This window comes from Calypte anna, chromosome 3 (genome assembly GCF_003957555.1).
Source record: "Calypte anna isolate BGI_N300 chromosome 3, bCalAnn1_v1.p, whole genome shotgun sequence".
NCBI classification, from domain to species: Eukaryota; Metazoa; Chordata; class Aves; order Apodiformes; family Trochilidae; genus Calypte; species Calypte anna.
Genome location: NC_044246.1, coordinates 51,419,363 through 51,441,381, shown reverse-complemented (window position 1 = coordinate 51,441,381; position 22,019 = coordinate 51,419,363). Strand labels below are relative to the sequence as shown.

Below are 22,019 nucleotides of genomic sequence, written 5' to 3'. Positions count from 1 at the left end.
CTATCCTTTTCCATTTGTTTTCTAAAGAATACAAAAGATTTTTTAAAGTTTTTTTTCTTGCCTAAAAATCTTGGCTGAAATAACCAAACTGGAGTTTGTTTTCGAAATGCATGTGACTTTCTTGATTTTACTTTTTAAGTTTGAGGGCAGCTGCTCTCAAGCAGCTCACATTATTAACAAATATTATTTGTTAACACATTATTAACAAGTTTTTCAAAACTTATGTTATCTCACAGCTCTTTTTTTTACTTTAAGGAATGCTGACGTTTTCTGAGTAATAGATGGCACCATGTAGAGCATAAATGGTTCTCTCCCTTGGAATGCAGAAGAGTTTGCTGCAATGAAAGATGGTTTTAACCTTTACTTAACTGCTGCTCTTAAAGTCTTGTTAGCATAACACTGTTTTGTGTATGCTTAATTATATGTATTCAACAGTTTGCTGCCCAGCAGTAAATTTAGTCTAAGCTCTAAATATGACTTTTATTCTCCCAGTCTAGGTTGTTATAAATGCTTAATGTTTAATTTTTTCTCTCTGGCATGTGCATTTGACTAGTTCACTTGATCTGGAAAGTATCTAATATGTTATTGCTGTGTGCTTTACTAGATGGCAGCTGAAATATATTTGAATTGCTTCTCTATATGTTTTAAGCAACATACATCTATTACTTTTAGTTAAAGGAGCTGTCAGCCTCTTCCTTGTAGAGAAGGCCCAGAGTTCCTTGTGGACCGTTTCTTGTACATGGTGCCTTTGTAGGTGCTTCTGCTGTTTTGAGTAGTATGGACTGATCTATTGACCACCTATCAGTCAAGGCATTGGTATGACACAAAGCTGTTACCTAGCACCAGCAGAATGTGGTTCATTGAGGGTGGGAGGATTGGGAATGAAGTATGAATAGCCAAAACTACAGAAATTACTAAAAAATAGAATTTATAAGTTTTTAAAAGATTTCTTATAATGATTTATAAGAATTCCTCTCATTCCATCCCCCATTCAGGAAAATTGAGGGGGTGTACTGGACAGAAGTAATATTTTTAATGTTTGTTTTTTGTTTTTTTTTAATGCAATAGATGTAGAGGTCCAATATATTTATTACATAACCTGGAAGGTTACTGGTTTTTGTGTTGCTTTTGTTTGTTGTGTTGTTTTTTTCTCCATTTCCAACTTAATATGTATGCTATTAGTCTTGCATAAGAATTCGTGTCCTACATGCTTCTCAGTAGGAGATTAAATGTCATAGTAATCATATTGATGAATTCCCTTGACTGTTGGGTTGCCTACTTGGTTGGTGTCCCTCCTGTTTCATATTTCTGTCTATACTATTTTATCTGCTTTTGTTGTCTTCATTGTTATAGCTGTCTTATTTTTCATGTGCTGTATGTGCATGATAAAAAAATAAGTGGATGAAGATATTTGGAAACTAAGAACTTTGAATACTTCATGGAAGTGAGGCAGATGATTTTTCTGCTGAAAAAAAGACTTGTGGTTTCCATTCACAGCTGTGTCTACAGAGGCTTATGGGCAACTGCAAGGAGAGAGAGTTTTATAATTCTGCAATTAAGTATGACAGATGTAGAGGAGAATTAAGTGCAAACAAGTATCCTGGCTCAGGGCAGGTGTCCTGTACAGGGGGAGAAACAAGTATATTGAGCTTTGCTCCATTAAATATCCTTTGTAACATATTAGAACAGTTAGAATATTTTTGTTTGCTAGAGGAGAAGCAAACAAGTTTTGGATGGAATACAATTAGTAGTTGACATGTATATTTTAGCTTAATGGAGAAAAATATCCACTCATTTTAGTAGGCTGCATTTAACTGTGTTCGTGACCCACGTGGCATACTTTGAGTGCACAAAATATGTTGCCAAAATGTTTTGAACATGTGTAATTTAAGAACAACTCTGGAAGGATTATTTTCTTTGAGTATTTAGTGATACGTGATCTGCTTGTGGCTGTGCTTGCACCTCAAATTTAACATAACAGAGTGGATGAATGTAATTGTATAGTGGGGGCTTTCTAAGCTTCCAAATGGGCTGTGCATGTGTAGGATTTGAAACTTGTGATCAGTTGACCTGAGGCTGTATTCTACTCTTGCTGTCCTGTGGTAGGCCACAAGTCTGCCAGGAAGTTGGATGTAGCATATGGATTGGCTGTATAGTATCATCAGTCTGTAGATGCTTTGCATGCAAGGTTTTCATCAGGGAAGACTTAAGACACTTCAGAATGGCTTTCTTTGAAATAAAGACATGAGATGGTTTATAAAAACACCTTGTCCCTAAAAGTAATGGTTAGTACTGGATTGAAGCTGAATTGCTGGCATTGGCCAGTCTTCCCACTGCAGAGCTCCAGGATCAAGTAATGTAGGAAAGGTGAAATGACAGGAGCAGAATGACTGGGCTCTCTCTCCAGTATTTAGGATTCTTTCTTTTTTTATTACCTACATACAGGCATAGCTTTTATTATGTGGCAGATGTATTTGAACCTTCCTTCACCAAAGGCAGTACCTCTTATAAGTTCTTAGAGAGCCTGCAGTATAAAATGGAACATTTTTTTTTCCTGGAAGTATTTTTTTTTCATACTTTGCAAACATATCTGAGAGGTGTCTGTTAATGGAAATAAATATCTATGGTGATATTTCAGGTTTTTTTATTTGTTAATTTCTGGTTCTGACTGGACACTTACAGCTACCATCATATTTTCCTAGAGTATCACTAGAGATAGTTCAGTACATGCCTGCTATTAGTGTCCATTGTGCTCATCAACTGCAAATAAAGTAACTTCCCATCATATTTCAGGCTCTGGCCTTTTTTTTATATTGTGCCAGTATCAGAAATTCACACAGCACTGACACAAGATAATTCACTTACTTCAAAGTATTATGCTTCAAAGATAACAGCCTGATTTGATAGAATCATAGAATCATTTAGGTTGGAAAAAGATATGTGAGCTCGTTCAGCCCAGCTTAACTCTGCTGACCTAGTTCTGCCAGCCCTCTGCTAAACCATGTCCCTAAGCATGGTATCTATCCAGTTCTTCAAAACATGCAGGGATGGTGATTCAACCACTTCCCTGGGCAGCCCATTGCATTGCTTAATAACCATTTCTTTAAAGAAGCTTTTCTTAGCAACCTAAACCTCTCATGGTGCAACTTGGAACAATTTCCTACTGTCCTATTGCTAGTGAGAAATGATCGGCACACCCCATACGTGCTCTACAACCTTTTCTCTGGTAGTTTAGAGAGAAATAAGGTCTTCCCTTAGCCTCCTCCTCTTAAGATTTAACAGTGCCAGTTCTCTTCACAAGGTTTGTTTTCCAAACTGTTCACCAGCTTAGTTGCTCTTTGGACCTTGGTGCGTCCTGAACTGAGATTTGCTGAACTGAATGTAGTACTCGAGGTGCAGCCTCACCAGTGCCAAGTAAGGGTGAATGTTGGCTTCCCTACTTCTGCTGTTCACACCAATTCTGATACAAGCTTTATAGTTTTTCAGGCATGGCTTTACTGATGCTCCTTACTTGTATGTCATCAATTGTCAGCATGTGCTCTGACATGTAAGGGGAAAAAAAACCTGTCAGTCAGCTACTGTACAGTTGACAGGCTTCTTCAAGCTGTAATCTGTATTTCAAAGTAATCTGCCGTCTAATGTTGCTGGTTGAAAACCTTAGGCTTCACATGGTTTGACCAGTGCCAGCTCTTACTTGGAAGCATAGAGAAGCCATGGGCTGTATATTTTCTTCAACTTTAACTGCTGTCCAAAGACCTTTTGGGCATGGTATGTTTCTGAAATACATGTATACTTGTATGGCATCAAGGTGCTTTAGTTTTATTTGAAATAGAGGGAAAAAGTGGCTATTCTTTCAAAATTCTTATAGCATAGTGATGAGCATGACTGTCTAGTTTGCACATTCGGTAAAGGAAAGTGGTATTTAAATTCAAAGAAGTTCATAGAAAATCCTTGTTCTAACCCTGCTGCATAGCAGTGCTGTCTGAAACAAGCAGTAGTTAAAAGAAGACAAGCAGCAACGTCTTGTAAACCCCCCCAGCCTACTTTTGGAAGACATGAATCATTTGTGTTTATGAATCAGGTAGAGTATCTCAAAATGCCAGCATCCAGTTCTAGATTGACTTCATCAGTAGTCAATCACTCATTGAGGGCACAGTTGTTAAACTATGTGACCATCATCCCAGATGCTCAACTAGGAGAAGAGGTGGCAGTAAGCAAGCCTGCAGAGATGTGAACTTTATTAGCATAACCCCAAAATACTGCACAGCCGATAGGCAGAAACAAATTTAATGTCATTACTTTTTGTGTCTTGCTTCCTCCTGTTCTAGTCTTGCTTGCAACCATGTCAGGGAGCTCTTTGGGTTAATTTTTTTCCCTTTGTTTTAAGTGTTTGGAGTGACTAACTTGGTTGTGTCTCCAGGTGCTATTGCAAATTGGTGACTAGCACAATTGAGTACAGGTGTGTCAGATCAGTAAATTCAGAATGGGTGCAACTGTGGCAGGATGACTTGGTGAAGGAAGCTGAAACCAAGAGGATGATTACAACAACTGATAGAAAATAGGGCCAGGAAAATAAATTGAGTTTGCTGATGTTATATAACCACCTTAGTGCAGTCTGTAGATTCTTTAGTTTGAGAACATTATAAAGGAGAGGGATTATGTGTGGCTTCACTTCTAGCAAATTAACTGTAACATAAAGTGAAGGTGTAGGAGGTTGAATATATTATTATTATTGTTTTCAAGCTAGTGTGATCTTGTCTAGTAGGTCAGTTTTTCGATGTGTTCAGCCAACATGTGTTTTAGCATGCTTCAATTTACAGTTGCAAAGATCTTTAAAACTGTGAATTTGCACTTCACTTTTTAAAATCATTTTTTAAACACTGAGAACCTGAAACAATTACATGTAAAAATAATAAATTATCTCATTTTATATCAGAGGATATTTACAGATTTGTACAAATTTGTACAGTAGTGAAAATATTTTGGGCTCCTTTGCCTCAGCGGGCATTACTTCTGAAGAGAGATCAGAGGTTATCACTGCTCTCTTCCCAAGCACTTCATTTTGAAATCTTACTTCTCTTAAGAAAGATCTTTTTGATTTCTTGTTTTTTGTTTTGCTTCCTTTCTCAACTGTGTAGCTGTAAGGGATAAATATTTTCTACACCACTATAATCAAAGCTTTTGTTTTAATTAAAGTTTGATCAGTGAGATCACACGATCATGAAGAAGTTTCTTTATTTCTGCATAGGTGTGTTTATGCCCTCCTTCCAGGGTAAACACAAATATGTCTATGTCTTTTGGAAAAGTCTTTAATGTGGAAAGGTTAGGAAGTCCTACAAATACCTGGTTGGCTGCTAGCCCCTTTAGCTGGTTGCTATTAAATAAACATTGTGTGTTTGTAAAGGCTTGGTGGTATTTCACTTGCCTGGTCAAGTGTGTAGAAGTACTCTGATGTTTTACAACCTAACTCCTGGTCAAAATGCTTGGTAATGGTGGTAGGGTTTTTTCCCTCAAACCCTGGTCCCAGAAAATGATGAAATCAGTTGGGAAGGAATGAGATAATGTATATGTTGTGGAAATCTAAGAGAAGGGAGTTTTTAGTGCTTTTAACCAAATCTTTAAATTACTGTTCTAAAGGATGTTTTCCTTTAAGCTGAAATATTCTTATTCCTTCATAAAAAATAACTGTTAACAAAGTATATTCTGGTAGTGTAATAGAAAATCTAAAGGGGAAATACTTGAAGTCTTGTTATGTTGGGCAGGAATGGGACAACTTTTACCTGCGTGATGAGAATGCTGAAGTCAAGGAGTGAATGAATCATTGTCTGATGGTGACTTCTCCCTTTAATGACTACGTGAGGAGTCTGAGCTTACTTAGGTCAGCCTTCAAAAACGGATGAATCAGTTTTTTTAGGTGGTTTTAGTTTTTATCTTACTTTAACTCAAGTAAACCATATTAGCAAAGACAAGGCTGCCTTGGAAAGGGCTCATGGGCTTTGGAGGCTCCACAAACTCACCAGGCAACCTGTGCCCATGTTCAGTCACCCTCATAGTAAAAAAACAAAACAAAACAAACAAAAAAAGAAAAAACAAAAGAAAACAAAAAACCAGCCCACAACCTTCTTATGTCCAGACAGAGTTTTGTATTTTCTGTTATGTATTTCCAATATTTATCTGGAAGTTTTGTTAGCAATCTGTTTTGTTTGTAATATGATATTCCTTCCTAATGTTAATACTCTATTCCTTCAACCTTTTTGGAATATAGTCAGATGACATAAAAACCACAATAAATTAATACTCTGAAGTGGTATCCTTTCTCAGCTAAGGTACTGTACATATAGACCTAATCTGTTGATGTACTAAGTAAAATTAGTTTGGCTAAATGAGAAGTGTTTATCACTTCTGGTGGATCAGCGTGTTTGGAACTGTTCCAGGGCTGTACACCTGTGACTCTTCTCTTGATATATTTTTGTATAGATACCAAAGAATGGCTTGACAGCTATGCATATGCAAACAGCTGCATTTCTCTTTTGTATGCATTTGTTTAACTTCCTCAACACTGAGAGGTACTAAAATGGACAGGATCAAACTTCTTAGGCTTGTGGGAATGTGGGGGAAGAAGGGGAGTCAGCACTAGTCATGGGATGGATAGGAACCTCCCCATGGGGCAGATGCTGGGGCAAATCTAGACAGTTGTCAATATTCGTGATCTTTCCTGCCTCCCCCCTCCCCCCCCCAATTTTTCCTCTGGAAAAAAAATAAAATCAGGACATGTAAGTAAAATAATTATGAATCACTCAATTCCTGTTATGTTTCTTCTTCATGTGTTTTGTCCACTGACTCTCCAAAGTGGCTTGATCTCTAAATATCCTGCCTTGTGAATATGCTTGAGGCATATAATATGTGAGACAGAAGGACAGTGATGGAACTATCCTCACATGAAAAAAGTTGGTATTAAGGTGAACAGTTTTCTAGATAATCTTTACATTTTTAATACAAGGATAAAGAACACTTCTTTCTCTTTAGGTCCTTGTGGCCTTCTGGTATCAAGGCTATTTCTTATTACTTTTGCAGTCTATATTTTAATGGCTCACAACACAGCTTTGCTGTGTACAGTGTAGGGCTTTGGGAGTCTGGAAGGGGCTATGTTATTGGACTTTTTCTCCAGACATACCATTTCCCTATTGCTTTTTGTTGCATGTGTTTAAATGGCTTTTACAGTAATGCACAATATCATAAAATGTTTTAAAATAGAAATGTACCTTACAGAGAGAGATTGAAGGAAGTGTGGTGGATCAGGACATTAAAATGGGTATGGAATAAATGACAATAAAATAATTATATTTATTACTATATTAATATATAGTATATAAAACATATGCAATATATACTATAAAAATAAATAATAAATACTAAAATAAATGTTCCTTTTTGTCTGGTCTGAAGTGGATGAGTAACTGGTATTGTGGAAGCTAAGCAAAATGCGAGTTCAGATGCATAATAATGAGGACATCCTTAAGAAAAGGAAAAGTTCAGGTGTCTGTTACAGCTATACAGAAGGACTGTACAGAAAAGGTAGTGGAGGGAGGAAAACCAACTCTGAAGACTTTATATTTTGTATATTTTATACAATATGAAAAATTGGTATTTCCTCTGTTTCGTGACTTGCGTTCACTCTTGGGTAACCAAGCTTACATGGTCTACATGAGTTTTATAGTTTCTTGATGTTGTTAGAATAAACTGAAATGCAAATACCAAGCATCTCCTTTATTAGGAAAAACTAAAAGGTTTGTGTTGGTTGTTGTTTTGGTTTGGTTTTGCTGGGTTTTTTTGTTTTTTCTCAGATCATGTTTCCACATCATTCAGTATAACAGAGCTTTATCCAGATTCGGACCATGAGAAAAACAGTTGCAAGATGCTGAGAGAAGAAGCTAGTTTCTTTTGTTTTGTATTTTAATGAAATTGTTCGTAGTTGGAAGTAGATCACTGCCATACAGGGCATCATCTGCAGAGTTTAAAATTTGAGAGCATTCACTGCAAAACACATCTTAATTTAAGCTGCCATTGCGTTTTATTTGAGAATTTCTCAGAAAAAAAAATATCTCTGCAATTAGTGTAGTTGGTTATTAATTTTTGTGGAAAGGGCTGGGTAACTAATATGTATAGAATTTACAGAGTGGTTAGCTGTAAGATTTGTTGTCTTTAAAAATAAACATGTTTTTCAAAAAGTTCTGCTTAGAAGGAGAGAAATGACAAATGACAAATGTTAGAAACTTGGATATCAAAACCATGCCATTTTGTTTTCTAATAAATAATCAGGATGCAGTGGTGGCTATTTTTCCCCGCAGTTGTCCAGGAGCAGTAGCTGCTGGATTGGGTTGCTTAGGAGCTCCTTACTCTACAGGGCAAAGAAGAACAGTGTCCTCCCCTGTGCAGTAATTTCCTTAAACATGTAATACAAAACTGTTTCCAGCTTTTCTGATGTTTGTTTTGCAACACGTTTGCAACATTGGAAATAGTCATATTCTTCCACTTTGTGTTTATATAATGTATTAATACTATAAAATTTGCTAGAAAACCTATTTAGTCTTAGTTCCCAGAGTAGAAGGTTGAAAAATGGGTAGTTGTTCTTTGCATAGGGTTTACTTTCCTATTGCTCAAAGCATCTTGGTAGGCTGATAGTCCCTTAGTACTGCAGTGTTTGATGTTGATAGCAACTTTTTATTTGTACTGTAGCTCTTAACAAATTCAGGTCTGAATCAGAAGTTGCCTACTACACTGGTGTTTTATAGTGATGACAGTGTGGTGGCAGTTTTCTTCACCCATCTTAATAACCTGCATGCTGGAAAAAAAGTGATGCTTGGTTTTACTCCAGTTTCATGTACTGTTATCTCAGTCATTTCCCTGAAGCTAAGCAGAGCGATACTTTCTTTCTTTTGTCAGACACGATACAGTTTGTAATTCAAGTAATAGAATAATAGGAATAATTTTTTAGAGAACTTTTTGGAGTAATGATCAGAAATGTCTGACTTGGTGCATGCAAATCTTTCCACAGTTGGTCTTTCAAAAGTCAACCTTGCTACAAAGTACATGAAAAACAACATACTATTGACTGATCCAAGGATAGTCAATGCTTGCATTCTTTTCATGTGTGAGTGTGTATTTCTGGCGTAATTATTACAGAATAGCCTTGCTGAAAGTCAGGCTGGAAATAACTATATACTTTAATAACAGCTCTGTCTTTTTGATGAACAAAAGGACAATATTTTGTGGGGATCTAATGGCTTAACATTTTTTTCCTCCCCAATCTGTGGTTCATATTTTCCGTGTACAGTTGCTAGTCATGTTCTTTATATAGTGGCATTTCATGGGAGGTTTTTTTGTGGGTGGGGTCACTCATTTGGTGTCGGTTTTGGTTTTGTTTTGTTTCATTTTAGCTGTAACATTTGATATATATGTGGAAGTGACAGTTGTAGTACTTGGGTGGTAGAGAAAACAGCATGTGTGTTTAATATCACTGTAACACTTAAATTAGGGCAAATAGCCAAAAGAGGTAGCAGAATTCATATTTTACCTTTTGAAGTTCAAAGTTGTCTTTTTCTAGTGACATGCTCTTGGATAGTCAAAATTATGAGTAGTATTAGCTGAAGGTATTCTTATTTCCCAGCTGTCAAAGTTGCAAGGTCCAACTTTTTACCTCTGGACCACTTGGTATTCCTCTTCTGCCTCTTTGGCTAGTGGACAGTGCAGATTGCCACTGCAGCTGAACATGATGTGGAAACTTTGCATGGTGCTGTATGTATTTGCCCAACTATACTGGTAGGGATTTCTCCAGAAAACTCTGCTTCATGGTTAATTGGTTTGCATTATTTTATGTCTGATATACTAGACCTATAAAAAGTCAAGAGCAAAATTAAGATTTTCTTGGTGAGCCTCTTCTGTATTAAATCTGTATTAAATCACATCAAGTGCTTAATTGAAGGTTCCTGATTTTTTATTATTATTTTTATTTCTTCCTCTGATATAATATGATAGTGCGATACAGAATGGGAAGAATGACAGCCAAGTGCAGTAAGCTTTGATGTACTAATGTACTTTTTCCTCCTCTTGCTACTTTCTTGGATGCAGTAGAACTGACTGTACCATTCTTGCCTCCCAGCACACAGAAAGAACTATTTGGCTCTTTATCTTGGTTGCCTTTTTTTTTTTTCTCCCTCCTTAGTGTTTTTGCCACTGCAAGACAGATACATGACTGCCTTTTCTTGTCATGATAGACATTTCAAAAACTCTTTTAATTCTGCAGAACCTTAGGAAATTCCTAGTTTAGTATATCAAAACTGCTTCTTGACATAACTAGGTTCCAGCTGGGCCAATGTATTGATAGATGTCAGTCATTTCTGATGTAGAGTCCATGCAAGGCAGATGGCTTTGCATGGCAAGTATCTCCAAATGTGCTACTGCTCTTAGCAGTAGGCATTGCATATATTTTTTTTTCCTGTCTGTATTGTAACAATACTCTGCAGATGTGGCTTATGGCAAAGAAATCTGTTGGAAGATCTAATTTCCTGAAAATTTAGTGACATGATCATACTCTGAAATTATGTTTTACAGGAGTTACGCTTGAATAATTGCAATAGTGCTTAGTTATAATGAGACCTGTAGTTATGTGGATTGTTTTATTACATGTAAACTTTCCTGCCCTTTCAAGGGGAGCCATGTTTTTCTGAGAAAAATTTCTCTTAGGTGCACGATCATCACAGAAAAAAACTCTGCAAGAGGATTAGCTATGGGCCCTAGAAAAATCTGAAGGGTAAATCACAGATGCATTAACTGAAATCTCTGCATTCTCACTGCACTTACAGGTACCCATACTGTGGCATTCTCTTTATTTTTTCAAAGATACCAGAAAATCAAATGGTGTAAATAAATGAAAAAATCATGCTCATTGTCTTGTTCCAGCAGTGCTGAAGGTGTGAATGAAGAACCAGAAGTTAGTAAAACCAGAAATTTAGGAAGTTCTGATTCATTCTTCATGGAGTTTAGGGGGTATCAAGAATATCCAGACTTACTTTAATTCAAGAATGGAATGTTTCTGCTTCATAGCTCAGCTACTCCCTGCTTACTAGAAGTAATCTGTCCTCACAAATATCTTGTATTTATTTGACATGTGCTGGCTCTGACATTTTTCTCAGAAAATCTAGCATGAGCCAGGCAGTCAGACAAGATTGAAATACTGGTTTGCCTTAATGGAAATTCCATAAGACCAATTTACTTAATTGTCCTAGCTGAACCCATCCAGAGTCTGCTCTCTTCCCACTATATAAATTTCAGTGGCTGGTTTTCATCCTGTCAGTGTCCAGCCATTTTGGTAACATCATAGTTAAGGTTAGCAAGGTCTATGATGTGTTTTAAGTGCCCATGACTGCTTGATTCAGCAGTTGCTCTGTGGCACCAAACTGTATGTGTTATGGTCTTTTTGGTATTCCTACTGGAGAACCTATCCTTTCCTCCTGTCTGACAGTCTTCTGGTAAGGTGGGATTTTTGTAGGGAGGAGAAGAAAGAAAAAGGGGGTTTTTTTTGTGGTGGTTTTTTTTTTTTTTTTTTTTTTTTTTTTTTTTTTTTTTGTGGTATTTTTCATCACAGTAGTTCCAAGGGTGTGGTCACTGGGTTGCCTTCTCCCTGCTTTTCAGGTACCTTGAAGTACTGCCTAAAAGTTCATGTGGTGGTTGATCAGAAATAAAATGGGAATACTTGGACCTTTTTCACTGTGTTTTATTACTGTCAGTGGCTGTGCTTTCCTAATGAGATTCAAGTTGCTGTATTTCAGCCAGAGCTGGTAACTTGACCATTCTAACAAATGAAGCAGTAAGATCAGGTAGAAATTTTAATTAAATTAGTCCTAGTTGGAAACTTGAACCAATGGTCAAAATAGATAGAAATAAAAATCAGCTTGTAGAAGTAGTCTGTTTTCTTTAATATCACTCAGAAATGTCATGAGGAAAGGCTCTTAAGCACTGCATAGGGAAGGCTGTGTAACACTCTATTCTTGAACCTTTAAAATCTACTTGATGAGCTTTTTCACTGTAGCATCAAGGCCACAAGTTTGAAAGTATTGCTTTATTAGTGAGGAATGCACCCAAAAAGAGATCCTTATCCCTTCTCAATGAAGGCTTTTCAGAGCAGGAGACAAGCTGCCTATTAAGCAGGAAGTGAAGTTCTCTTAATAAAATACTTGCAAAACAGCCACCTGGAGATTTGTTTATAGGTTGGCTAAATGTTATAGATGATGCTGTGATACAATTATCATGCATTTGGGAAAACAGTATAGTTTTAAAAGATAGTAAAGATCTATCTCCTTATTCTACTTTGTCAGTACTATTGTTTGAAACATGCTGGTGCTGATTTCTAGAGCTTCTTGTTCTAAGAGGATTGGTTTTCCTTCCCTTTCTAAAACAAATTACCTAACAATTATTTCAGGTATGCAGGTTCTTGTACAATTATTCTGTATATCTATAAAAATAGGCATGTTAATGTGGGGTTTTTTTAGAAATTCAGTCTTTAACCTGGTGTTAAATATAATTTTTGGGGGGTGGTGGTGTTTTTGGAAGGAAACTAGAATTTTTATCAAATCCTAGTTGCCACTTTCTGCTCCTGGCTTCTGAAAAGGAAACTATTCTTCATGGTGCATGGAGGGATTTTTAACTAGTGTTCACACATGGGTTTTGTGATAGATGGTTTTAGACTATGAACTCCCTAGTGAATGAGGTTGAGATGTGAGTAGCTGTGAGGGCTTATAATTTTTAAAGAAATACAACTGGGGATAAGTTTTGGGCTTGCAGTTTTGGGCTTTATCTTCCCTAGTTGTCTCCTTTTATTTTGTCTGTGTTGTGCCAACTTAAGAACCTAAGTTTTTGCCTCATATGCATAAGATGTATTTTTGTGTACAGCATTTTGAGGGTGCTAGTAGACCTAAAGGACCTCTGAGGTCTGTTTTTATCCTGTGAGTGGCCTGTGTAAGGATTGCTTTTGTGGTCTTCACAACGTGCTGAGGAGAAGAGGTCATATTCTTAGATAAATGTTAATTTCCAGTAGATTCTAGGAATAACATGAAAAATAATCTGAGGCTTATGAAACTTTTTCTATAGATAGTCGTAATTACTTTTCTTCTTGTAGAAAATATATTTAAATGTGTTGTAAAACATGATCTCTTGAGCAAATACACAGCTGACCAATGATCTATTCTTACTCTTTCTAAGCTAACATGACTGCATGACCTATTTCCAAAGAGTACAAGTTGTCTCATTCGGGGATTGCTGTTTAGAAGATTAAAATGTAAATTCTAAAAAGGTGCTTTTTGCTTCTTATGGTAAGGGATGATGTGGTTTTTTTTAGTTTTGCTCTAGACAAGTACATAAACTTTTAGCTTAAAGCAGAATTTTATAATTTTCCTCTATTTATGAACAAAAGATGCATACAGGAAAAGATTAGGTATTACACTTTTTTTTTTTGTTTACCAAATAAAGAGATTCAAAGTACAGTAAGCCTGCATATTGTTATGTATCTTTGGTTTATTATGAGTAAGGTATAACATGGATATTTAAAATATTCTAATAGTCTGTAATGGTTATTGTGTCTAGTTGTTGCTTCACAGAAGACATCTCTTTATTCCATATGGTGCTCAGTAATTTTGATATTTATATAGTATTTAAGAAAGCATACATTGTTTTATGTTAGGTCTGTCCCCTTTCCAAGCTGAAAGTCTGCTATTCTGAGTGGAGATCTGTCTCTCAGTCTTTGTCTTGCTGGGTCTTTTCCAGTTGCAGACAGCCTTGACTCCTGTCAGAGATTAATCCTTCTTTTTGACCTGTGCCATCAGAACCATACAAAAATACCACCTCTCAGATTTTATCTTTGTGAGTTAAGCTGCTTTGGATATTGCTTGGAAAATACTGAAGGGTTTCTTTCTGTAATGATATTTTAAAATATATTACAGTATCATAGAATCACAGAATTTTCAGGGATGGGAGAGACCTTAAAGATCATCTAGTTACAAACCCCTGCCATGGACAGGGACACCTCCCACTAGGATAAGGTTGCTCAGAACCCCATCCAGCCTGACCTTAAAAATTTCCAGGGATGGGGCTTCCACCATCTCTCTGGGAAACCTATTCCAGTGTCTCACTACCCTCATGGTGAAGAACATTTTCTTAATGTCTGATGTGAGTCTGCCTACCTCTAATTTTAATCCATTCCTCCTAGTCCTACCACTACCTGAGATCCAGAAGAGTCCCTCACCAGCTTTCTTGTAGGCCTTTTTAAGATACTGGAAGGCTACAATAAGGTCTCCTCAGAGTCTTCTGCAGACTGAGTACCCCCAACTCTCTCACTCTGTCTTCACAGGAGAGGTGCTCCAGCCCTCTGATCATCCTCATGGCCCTTCTCTGTAAGGGCCAGCACATCCATATCTTTCTTGTAACAGGGGCTCCAGAACTGGATGCAGTACTCCAGGTGGGGCCTCATAAGAGACTTGCAGCTTTCTGGGCTGCAAGTGTACACTGATGGCTCATGTTGAACTTCTCACCCACCAGCACTTCCAAGTCCTTTTCCTCAGGGCTGCTCTCAAGCCAGTCGTTGCTCTGCCTATATAAGTGCTTGGGATTACCTCAACCCAGGTGCAGGACCTTGCACTTGGTCTTGTTGAACTTGATGAGGTTGGCATGGCCCCACCTCTCCAGCCTGTCAAGGTCCTTCTGGATGGCATCCCTTCCCTCCAGTGTGTTAGCCACACTGCACAAAGGGCTGTCATCAGCAAACATGCTGAGAGTTCACTCAGTGCCACTGTCTATGTTGCTGTTGTTGCTGCTGTTAAACAAAATTGGTCCCAGTACTGATCCTTGGGGGATTCCACTTGTCACTGGCCTCCACTTGGACATGGAACCTTTGACAGGCACCCTGTGGGTGCAGCCATCAAGCCAGTTCTCTAATCAAAGAGTTGCTCGTCCATTGAACCCATATTTTACCAGCATGAAAACCACGGTGTCATGTGGGACAGTATTGAAGGCTTTGGTCATGCCTAGGTAAATGATAGCACTTGCTCTTCCCTTGTCTATTGGTACGACTTTCTCATAAAAGGCCATCAGGTTTGTCAGGCACAATTTGCCCTTGTTGAAGCCGTGTTGATAATACCAAATTGCCTCTTTGTTATTCTTTTGCCTCAACTTCCAGGAGGATCTGCCTCATGATCTTACAGGGCACAGAGGTGAGACTGTCTGGCCTGTAGTTCCCTGGTTCATCCTTCTTTCCCTTTTTGAAAACGGGAGTTATGTTTTACAGTATCTATTGGAGTCTTTCTTGTTTTAGTGGTAAATGAACTTACAGCTACTTCTTTTAATATAAGGGGGTTTTTTTGTTTTTTTTTTTTAATTAAGCATAACATGAAGGCAGTTGTTTACATGCGTGATCCTGTTTTGTGCTTTTTTGTTTGGGGTTTTTTTGGTTTGTTTTTTAAGTATGCTTTGGGGAACTAGAACTTCAGTGGAAGATCACCAGTGTGCTCTTGTCTTTGGGACATTCTGGATCTGTGTTCAGTGAACTTTGCATGTCGACTTTCTGAGTTGTTTGTATGTGTTAGTTTGGGGTGTTTTTTGGGTTGGTTTTTTTTTATTATTGTTTTGCTTTGTTTTTCATGTTGTGGGGTTTTTGTGGTTTTTTTGTTATTTTGTTTTGGGGTTTCTGTGTTTTGTTTTTGGTTGGGTATTTTTTTTGTTTTTTGTTTTTAATGGTGGCATTTCATCTGGTGGTTTTTGCTTCAGAGAGGTATTTAAAATAGAAATAGAAATATTTCTCAATAGAAAATGGTCTCCATTTCAAAAGCACCCTTCTGTCCCTAACTTAAACTAACCCTTAACAGCTGCCCTGACCCAATGGGGAGCTTCTATTAGTTCAAGAAACTTATCCTCTGGGAGAGAGAGTAGAAGTACATTTCTGTACTCCATATCTTTCACGTCAGGCACTTGTTGGGAGTGTTTGTGAGGACAAACAAATGTCACCTACATTTGTTTGATAGCTCACTCCCAGAGATTTTGCTGCTTAAAAGAAAGTGGTGGGTGAATGTCTCCTTTTTATGGGCTGACAATTAGTCCATGTTTTTGCAGTTAAGAGTATGTGCAAATACAGAACTTCTGCATTGTATTTCTCCTGTAAGTTATTTTTCCATTATTGCTGTATTTTGTGTATACCTTCCTTTTCTACTCTCTTCAATCTGTGTCATCTTTTCTTCTCCATTGCAATTTTAAGGTAATCCAGCAGCAAGATGGTTGCAGCCATCCTCTGGTGCAAGCAGTTTGCCTGTTCAGATACATGGCAAGTTTCACTCTACCCAAAGCAACTGAGCTCTGTCAGTTCACATTTTGTTTGCATTTCTCAGATTTTCTTCTAATTATGAATAGATACGGTTGTTGGATTTTTTGGGTGTTTTTTTGCCTTAATATTTTATTTCATTCTGAAATTGCATCAGTTCTGCTTAGACACCATGATAAACGTTTGTTACTGTTGCAATGTGTTTGATAGGCAAGTTGAATCATCACTGCATTCAAATAGGTTATATACAGGATAAGTTCACGTTTCAGAGGTTGTTTTCTAGACCTACTTCCAATTTGATATATGTTTCTGTATTTTGTTAAAACCAGTTGGTTATGTTTCTCACCTTCTTTTCCCCAGTTCTATAAGAACAATTTCAGTGCTGTGTACCTGCCACCCCCAGCACTTTGCCTCTCTTGGCTACAAATCTTGTCTTGTTCCCCCTTCCCCATTTTGGGAACATAGGAAAAACCATGAAATTTCAGTGTTAAAATTAAGTTATTAAACCCTACAGATTAGCGTATGAGCTGTCTCCCTTGAAACTTCCATTTTTGTCTTCTATCAGCGTTGCTGTCTTCACAACAGTGGTTATCAGTATTTAAGATGACTCTTGGAACTATATCTGAACACATGTAAGGTCAAAGTGAAACCATATGCATGTGTTTGTGTAAAGATAATGGTATGGGCATGATTAAGTTTCTCAAGGTGATCTCTGTGTATTGTTTTTTGACCATTATTTTTTTACCATTCAGACAAAGGAATGGTCTCCCAGGGGAAGTGGAGGATTTATCCACTTCAGAAAGTTTTAAGTCTTGGCTCTGTGGGGTGCTGGGACATATCACCCAAACAATAATGTTAGAAGGGTTGGACCAGATGATCCTTGAGGTCACTTCCAACCTGACGTTCTGTGATTCTATGATATATTCTAGGCAGTAGATACATTCTACCTACAGTTTTCTTTAACTTGGTGTCTTCGTGAAACAAGAAAAGGAGTGTACTTTTTAATGTAAGCACCTGAAAGTACCCACTTCATACTATTTGTGGAATTGCAAGACAGTTTTGTTTATAGTAGCTGACAGAGTGGCAGATTATTTGCCTTTCCCTCCTGGAAGTGTCTGTGCTTACTGGTCTTTTGTGGATGTTAAAGTTTGTATTGTTACAGTTCAGGTTTCATGAGCTGTTTTGAACTCTCTGACAAGATACTTCTTAATTTAAATCTAGGTTTTGACCTAAACCCTAAGTTTAACTGTTGTCACTAAGGTTTTAATTTTCAACAAACATGATTTTGTTTTAAATTATTTTATCTTGCTGTGCAATAAATTTGTATAAGAGATTAAGGTAAATGTTTACTAGTCAGCAGTCTCAGCTTAATTTATTCTCTGAACTAGCTCAATAGATCTGAAGTTTTTAAAACTGACATTATCTGGCAGTTATTTCAGTTAGTGTTTATATCAGAATATTAATATTACACAAACACACTCCCCCCAATTTGCTTATGGATTTTTATACTTTACCATCAGCAGATGCAATTATAATGTGTTCTATTTATGTTATTAGATGCAATACCTGATACTGTTATACTTCAGGGGTTTTAAAATGTTTTGGAGGTGCTGAGATTTAGTATTTTAAAACTGTTTTTTCTGCTTTAAAGCAGGCATTCGTCTGTTACATCAGTGTGTGTGTTTTTGGGGAGGATTTTGAAAATACAGCTCTTGGACTTCTCAGTCTGTGTTGAGTGTTGTCGTGTTCCTTGCTCAGGAAGGGTAATGTGCTATCTTGAGGAAGTGCTGCTTCCTTAGGAGTACTTCTCTGAAGGCGAGGGCTGTAGCTGGTACAGTGTGCTCCTCAGAGCTCACAGTGGAACATCCAGAAGGCTAAAATGCACTGAGGCTACTTGTGTAAGAGATGACTTAAGGCTTTCAGGTTTCCTGATCTTGTTTCACTTGACAGTAACGACACTGGCTGCTTTTGATAAAAAAAAAAAATTAAAATACTATCAGTTGTTCCTGAAAGACAGTACATCTATGTAGAAGCTGGCCCTGAGAAGTCTGACAAAAACTGCAAGTGACAAAGAAGTCCTCTGTCACCTGACTCTTGTTATCCTTCTATAGTCAGCAATTTACCTGCACACAGTGAGCAGGTTCAGGTCAGGGCCATACTGGAGCCTCTTGGTTCCTGGGACACTTCTCACTCACGAGCTGCTCTTGCAATGTTTGCTGTTGTCAGGAGATGCAGCATTCTATGGACTGGTTGGTGTCCCCAGACTGGGATTGCTCAGCAGTGGTTGGTACCTTGGCACATGTGTTCTCTTGCACCCTTCTGCTTCCCAAGCACTGCATGGATTTGTGCTTTCCCCTGGTGCCCTTCTCTCAATCTTCCTTGCCACACAGATGGAAAAAGATGATGTTAATTCTTCTATTACCTGCTGTGAATCTGAGTGAATGTGTGCATGTCCCTTAATGTCATCCATTCTAGAAAAGCAATATTCAAGCAGTACTCCTGCCATCCTCCTAAATCCACTGCAAAAGAAAATATAAATTTCTTTTCTGCTTAGCCAATCCTTCACTGTTTCAGCCAACTGACCTTTACTTCCATTTTCCCCCATAGGCTTCTGCCTTCTCTTTCCAGCTGAATATGTTCTGTCCTTAGTGGCCTCCACAGGCCACTTCTAAGGATGTGACTGGGGTTTGTCTCTGCCTTTTTCATCACCTATCAAAAGAGCAAGATTCTGTGCTTTGATTTTTATACTCCCCCCCCCCTTCTTTGCTTCTCCTGTGTTTCCTGTGGCAATCTTGAACTGCTGTACTGACCAGCCAGAACAGGGAGAAAAACCCCAGCTGTTCTGACACATACTAACATGTCTTCAATGCAAAATAAAGGAATGAGCTTAAGACAAGACACTTAAAATACTTGAGTAGCATGGTTCTGGGTGATATTAGCAAAAGAAATCATATTGTATCAGATGTTAAACAAAAATAAGTGATGCATAGTAGATACATGGTACAGTATTTGAATACCTTTGGGTGTTTTGCTGGAAGAGAGAATTGTTGCTGTTGGTGACTGCCTGAATCCTGGCTGGCACAGCCCCTTTTCTGCTCTGCTGTGTGAGGAAAGGCTGGGAACTCTTTAGTGGCTCCTGTCTTGCACCTGATGATATCTTGTTAAAGTGTTTTGGCATTTTAAATCAGTGATTAAAAGAAACGAATAAAATTGGGTAACTGAACTGGTAGTATGCAATGGGTCTGCTCTGGGATCAGTAGCCTTCTGCAGGTGTGCAGTGCTAACACTAGGCTAAATGCTTCTTTTCAGGAAAATGCACTGCAGATTTTTTTTTAATGGTTTTGTTTTGTTTGTTTTGGTTTTTTTTTTTTTTTTTTTTTTTTTGCATAATCCATAACCTTCATAGGTAGAGAAGTGCTTAGATGCTAGTGAGGTGTGTCATGCAAGCAGCCAAGTGAGCTGAAGCTATGAAAGTTACACTGGTCTGGGTAGAAGTTTCACAGTTCACTTGTACCCTTAAAAAAGGGGTTGGTTATTCCCAATCATGTGGTCTTGTCTCCTTTCTTGCTGTGCTGCATTGGCCAAAGGCTGGTGGTGGAGGTACTTCTTGCAAGATTAGCTTTCAGATGGGTTTAATGAGCTGATGACATTCCAAAACTGTCCAGATCTGACTGTGTGAAGTTTCACACACATCACCAGCTATCTTCATCTTTTTAGCTGCTTCTATCCTCTATTCAGATGTCCTGGCAGTGATTTGATATGTTGTTTTGTGGCAAAGTTTTCAATTTGTTGAATATCTGTCAATGCAGAGAAATTGGGACCAGAGGAGTAGAAGGGTGCTGAAATCACTTTTCCTTCAGAATTTTGTTGGCTAGCTGTCACTGATGTAGCAGCTTTGAGCTATTAGGGTATTCATAATTTTATATAAATGCAATTTTTAAAAATTTATGTTAAAAAACACTCCAAAACAAAACCTGTAGGAAGGTAATAAGACTAAGATCTTGAAATGTAAGGGGTATTTTATTGCCCAATTTTCTTTGTCTTCTAAATAGACTGGTTTTGAGTGGGGGGGTTGTGGTGTGTGATTTGATTTTGTTGGGGTTTTTTGGTTGTGTTTTTATCAGTCTCTCTTGACCCTTAATTAATTATTCAGGAAAACTGCTTACTCTACAGTACTGCTTTTCAGGCAATACTTTTACATCATCTTTTACCCAGTTTAAAAACTAAAAAAGATGTAAAATGACAAGCAAGTCCAAAATTCTGTTCTTAAGGCTAAGGATCTGCAGAAAGTATAACTTTTACTTAGGTGGAGTTGGTTTTAATTTATTTTCTGGATTTTTTTTTTTATGGCCTTTTCTGACTTCACTGTGTTGTGACACATGTAGGGCATGCAGTGATTAGTAATTATTCCTTGCTTGTTTGGAGTAAATTACATAAATATGAGCACCAAAATTGAAAATAATGACTCAAAACTTGAAAAATAATATTCACACTTTCTGCTCTTTTGTTTTTTAAAGGGCTGGGAGAGAAAAAACTCTTACTTTTCTAAGTATAATTTAGGCAAACACATTATATGTATTTAAAGCTACCTCCAGTTTTCAGAACAGTCTGTATGCTGGACTGGGTTCTTCCTGAAATATTTTGGGAAAACTCTGCCTTGAATTTTGTACTAAATGCCATTTGTACTAAAGGACTTATTGATAACATCTGGTTAATAATTGAAACTCCAGTGTTTCTTGTTATGCTGATAGTGTTAGGTGAAAAATTTGAGCTAATGAGGTAATGAGTTATGTGCTTGCAGAGAAACCAAAACCCAAAGTTTGTTTGGTTTCTTGGGGTTTGTTTGTTTGTTTGTTTGTTTAATTGTTTAATTGTTTTATTTCTTTCCTTGGCTTTTTAAACATTTTTTGGTACAGGTGTTTTATATATATAGAGAACATTAGTTAATTCATATGTACTTTCTCTTGAAATTTTATATATATATATACATATACTGAATTTTTAACTGAAAGTCCTCTGATTTTTCACTAAAAGTCTAGAACTTTCTCTCCATCCTCCTGACTGGATGTATTTATCTGAAAAAAAAATAGCGTTTTTCTGGTATAAAATGAAGTTACAATTCTAATTAAATTTTTTTCTGGTTGTTGACAGATGATGATGTACCTGCAGATATGGTTGCAGAAGAATCAGGTCCTGGTGCACAAAATAGTCCATACCAACTTCGCAGAAAAACTCTTCTTCCTAAAAGAACAGCTTGCCCTACAAAGAGCAGTATGGAGGTAACTGTTTATTTTTAATTGTAAAGTAAATTCACTGTTTCAAAAATAGGAAGCCAGTCAGTACTTTTCATAAGTTACCTAATGACTGAACTAATTCTTATTTATTTCATTAAAGGGTGCCTCCACTTCAGCTACTGAAAACTTTGGTCACCGAGCTAAACGTGCCAGAGTATCTGGAAAATCCCAGGATTTATCAGGTAAGAACTTATTTTACAAAAAAGGGGGTGGGAGAGAAGGGGTGTAGACATCATGCACGGACACAACACCTCTGAACTTACTTTTCCTGTCTGTTCTCCCAACTAAGAAACAGTAGTGAAAAAACAGCTACAAAGTTGCTCTGAAATTCAAATGTGAAAGCACAATTTTAATCTGATTTTTAG

General features: G+C 37.3%; 1 protein-coding gene across 2 annotated transcripts in view; it reads left to right on the top strand.

Annotated features, from left to right (window-relative positions):
- FBXO11 (F-box protein 11) overlaps positions 1-22,019 on the top strand; it is a 79,569-nt gene that overhangs the window by 16,620 nt on the left and 40,930 nt on the right. For both annotated transcript variants that reach the window (XM_030446672.1, XM_030446673.1), the window contains exons 2-3: positions 21,512-21,639; positions 21,755-21,836. In XM_030446672.1, the coding sequence (XP_030302532.1) occupies positions 21,512-21,639; positions 21,755-21,836 (210 nt within the window). The remainder of the gene's footprint in view (positions 1-21,511; positions 21,640-21,754; positions 21,837-22,019) is intronic.